Genomic DNA, 4,302 nt, shown 5'->3' with positions numbered 1-4,302 from the left:
AAGCGGGGAATTTCCGGTTGCCGGATGTGGGAGGGGGGGTGGAGGAGGAGGGGTTTAATATCAATTAATCCATCAAACTTCGATTAAAATTGGACAGAAGGGTGTCCATATATCTCCCTTATGTTGCCTGTTTTTTTTACTTCCACTAACTGTATAATATGGTATTGTATACCAAAATACTAATTTCTGGAATCGTTTCTTTCTTTTTTCTTTTTTAGATATTAATGTTCAGAAATGAGCACAATTATAGAATAATCAGTAATTTTCCGGTTGTGACTGCCATTACTTTAACTAATAAGTGAATATTTTGAATAAAAGTGGTGAAAGATCACAGGGGGAGCTGGAGGAAGATATATGGAGAAGCTCCTCAAATTTAGCTTCTAGCTAAATTTCTTCTTCTAGCTTCTAGCTGCAAGAGTAAATATTGTAAATGTGATGGTCATGTGCTTCACAGTCATGTGAGTGTTGTTGGTCAGTAAAAGAAAAGGCTTTGTTCTCTCTAAGGATATAACACCCACTTTTAAAGGTGCCCTACCCCACCATTGTGTCCAGGATATAAAGCGTTATCACAAAGAAATATGTCGTCTAGCCACAGCCAAAACTCTGCCTCTTCCTTGGATAAGCGTGACCTTGTAAAGTGCCTCACAATTTATTGTGTACTGATTTGCTGCTAAAGCAAAAAGAGTACGTCTCCTAAAAGTCTTTTTTTTGTTTTGCCGTAAGGCTTCTTGTTTAGGCTAAGCTCTATGAATGAGACAAGGGGTGAAAACATGTCAATCATTTACAAAGTGCAGACACAAAAAACAGTTTATTCAAGAAAACTGAAAATTATAGCAGAATAAAGACAGTAAGATGGTATGATTTCTTGTTGTCAGATGTCTGAGAAAAACCCTCAGAATATAAGCAGTAAAGAGTTCTATGCAAAACATCTTAAAGGTTATTTAGACATTAAGAATTGGTCATGAGGCTTTGACATGAAAATGTCTTATCACAGAGATTTGTCTCTCTTTGCAGTCTAACATTCATTTTCCATTTGAACTTATGAACACTACAGTGATTACAGTAAATCTCACATTAAAAGTAATCATATTTTAGTCATTGTTTTTCTTATGAAACCGTTTCTTATGAACTCCGATTAACATTTGACAGAAGGGTGTCCATATATCTCTCTAACATACACCAAACGTATTTTTTGTAAGTGAAACAATGAAGCGGACCACAGTAAAAAAATAAAAAATAAAAAAAATCCTAACAAATCCTAACCAGAACAAATATTTTAAAACAGCAATTCAAACTGTATAGTTTGGTCATGTTAATATTGATTCTGCTATTTTTGGCTCATATTTAATCCCAAACATGGTTCCCGTCTCTTCCTTTGATAACAAAAGCTAACTGGTTTTAAAAGCCAAACTATTTTCTATGTGCTTTATATCTTTGTTACAAATTTCTTATTTCATGAAACAGTATAAACTGTGCTACTTGTTGAGGCAGAACATTTTTTAACACAAAACCGGCGCCCACATGCATTCTTATCTGCACTGCTCAACAGGTGAGCAGGGAGCTGCAGAGATTTGTCATTGTGGACACATTGTGCAGCTGCAGCCGGGATGTCAAGGTCAGTTTTTGGATAATGCCGGTATTACGTCACACCTGTTCGGAGCACCAATACTCCTGGGAAGCACACAGTTAGAACCTCAGTCTCTCCTGCCTGCCTCTCTCAAGCAGATTATCCAAACCTTAAATGACCACCATGCAGTCTTCTCATCACACATGAGACGAATAAATGTCCAGAAGAGAAATCCACCTACTCGTACCTCCTTTATCAGAACAAACACGTAAGATTTTTAAATTTTTCATATAATGAGAAAACATTTTTTAAATGCTTCATAACTGAATCTAGAAATTTATTTTACCCTTTAGCATGTGTTTACTCTGTACTAAGTTCTTAAGTAAAATTAAGGACACTTTAGAGAATGTATTTAACCAAGCAAGTTGATTTTTAGTCAGAAAGCATCTTTTTTTTAACAGTCTGATAAAAAAATTAATTAAAATCAATGCTAGAAAGCACATTAAGAAATGCTGTCCATGTAAATACACATGCAGGTTTTGAGAAATGTTTTAAGGTTGGAATTTTGTGCTTGTTGAACGGCAGTCATAATCTTTGTTCAATATGTTTTTTTAATTGAAAGCACCATTATAAAATATGCACAACATAAAAAAGGGAAAGACAATAGTTTTTGTCTCTCTTTTTTTTCTTTTTGCTCGTTTCATCTTATTCGTCCATCTCCTTGATGATGGGAATCCCTGGAATAAAAAGAGAAAGTGGCTGATCACATACAGGTGAAACCACGTGTTGACATGCAGTTTATAAAAAGACAAATAACGTTTTTGTGTGTTTTGGTGTGTAATGTGCACATTTACTCCACACAAAAAAAAGACATTGTAAAGATGCTGGTTGAGCTTTCATTGTTCTCGTTGCTTGTATCAACATAGACTGAAATGCCACTTAATTAAGAAGAATTCATTTATTCAAAAGCAACATAAAAGACCATATTGGAGGCAGTAAATGCACTCCGTAAAAAAAACAAATAACCCCCCCACGATTTTAGGAACATCTTAGTTTCACTGTGGCCTGATGAAACTAAAACAAAAGTGTTTCGTCATCATTTCCATTGTGAGATTCAGAAGTAAAAGAGGGACGTTCACAAGCATGAGCAGTCTCTTTCAGCATAGATTTCCGAAGCAGGTATCTTACATGCAGACAGACTAAATACGTAAAGGTGCAGATTCCAGCAACATAAGGAGATCGAGGTCTTGAGCTAAGGGAGACTAACGGTGGAAAGTACGCATGTGGGAAAAATATGCTAAATGACGGAGATGTTGGGGAACGCCAGATGAGGTAATGCGTCTGATAGAGATTTTTTGGTATTATCATTTTGGTGTTACTTTAGTTCATATTCAGTCTAAAATGTTCGCTTCTTTAGTGTGTGTATGAACTAACCTGGGGGTCACAGCTGCCTGTTCATCTTCATGTGAAACAGTTTGACCGAGATTTTAACCGGGCTCAGATCGTAGGTCAGATGTTAAATTGTTTTACGACCTTTGCTGTGTTTAGGTAAAATGTTTTACGACCTCTGCTGTTTTTCCTCTGCTGTCTATCTTGCCTATCCTCCCTCTTTGAAGTTTGATAATAAAAGACAAGCTGTACCCAAAGATTTTCAGAACGCTCTGTGAACGGCTCAGAGGAGCAGTTGATAGAGTCTTCTCTTTTGCAAAAGCTTTAAGATTCATTTACGTTGTCTGTGGTTCTTTTATGTAGGTTCTAGGAAATTACCTATCAGCGTCGGTATGTTCTGATGAACTGTATAAAAGGCTGAGATCTACAGAAACTGTTCTATGATTCAGCCGAGGTTCCTCTTGAGTCAGATGTCGTGATATGGGCTGAAGTTTAAAATAAAATCTTTCGCTGTTCAACTGAAGCCGTGTCTGCAGAGCCTTTTACCTCAAAGCAATCCCAGACCAGCACTTTGAAGACGACTGACAGTTATTCAAGATACCTGCTAATATAATCCCAAATGTGAGGCACAGCGGTGGCAGCATCATGCCGTCTGAGTGTTTCGCTGCAGTGGCGACTGTCAAAATAAGGTTAAATGTAGCCCATGTCTTCCCAAGTGTTAAAATCGCTTGAGTAAAATAATAAAATGTCCGACACATATTCCCCAAAGTAAACACACATAACCATATTTCACATCCGTGTCTTCTTTTGGGTCCTGGCGCCGGATTGTCTGCTTATGGATCTAGGAACCATAAATTACACTAATTTTTCAAGCTTAATGTCGTTTGACCCTTGACCTGACTGTTTTCCCAAGTCTTCCAAAAAGTTCTTGTGCGTAGCCAGATGCTACATTACCATATATTCTGCACAACCAACTAGGTTAGGTTAAAGCAGATTCCATTGCACGCCTAGCAGTCATTTTTAGGGAGTTTCCGAAACATGCAAGCTCGTTAATCTCACCGTCTAGTTTCTTTAAATTAGGAAGCCTTTTGGAGGCTTCGTCCATCCAGATTCCCTCCATGGCATGCTTCTCCTGCAGCGGGTTTCCATTAAAAACCAGGTCCAACAAGCTGGGCAGGTCAGCAAGTCTCACAAACTCTGCTACGTAACAAAGAGACAGCAACGCAGTCAACACTGAATGCATAAGGTGAGTTTAAAAGGAAATCCCTCAAATAATGATTTCACTAACATGAATTATGACCAATTACCTAAAGAGACCAACACAGAAAGTTTTGATAATATATATA

General features: G+C 37.4%; 1 protein-coding gene across 3 annotated transcripts in view; it reads right to left on the bottom strand.

Annotated features, from left to right (window-relative positions):
• Nucleotides 1–789: 789 nt before the first annotated feature.
• dnal1 (dynein, axonemal, light chain 1) overlaps nucleotides 790–4,302 on the bottom strand; it is a 5,517-nt gene continuing 2,004 nt past the window's right edge. Inside the window, exons 7-8 of one of the 3 annotated variants that reach the window (XM_008421902.2) lie at nucleotides 4,016–4,156; nucleotides 790–2,304 (exon numbers count right to left, since the gene is read on the bottom strand). In XM_008421902.2, the coding sequence (XP_008420124.1) occupies nucleotides 2,273–2,304; nucleotides 4,016–4,156 (173 nt within the window). In that variant the 3' untranslated portion in view covers nucleotides 790–2,272. Of the gene's footprint in view, nucleotides 2,305–3,920; nucleotides 4,157–4,302 lie in introns of those variants that run through there. The other 2 variants (XM_008421903.2, XM_008421901.2) reach the window with 2 other exon arrangements.

Source organism: Poecilia reticulata, linkage group LG11, assembly GCF_000633615.1.
Source record: "Poecilia reticulata strain Guanapo linkage group LG11, Guppy_female_1.0+MT, whole genome shotgun sequence".
NCBI lineage: Eukaryota > Metazoa > Chordata > Actinopteri > Cyprinodontiformes > Poeciliidae > Poecilia > Poecilia reticulata.
The sequence above is the reverse complement of the archived record's forward strand: the minus strand, read 5'-3'. Positions and strand labels throughout refer to the sequence as shown.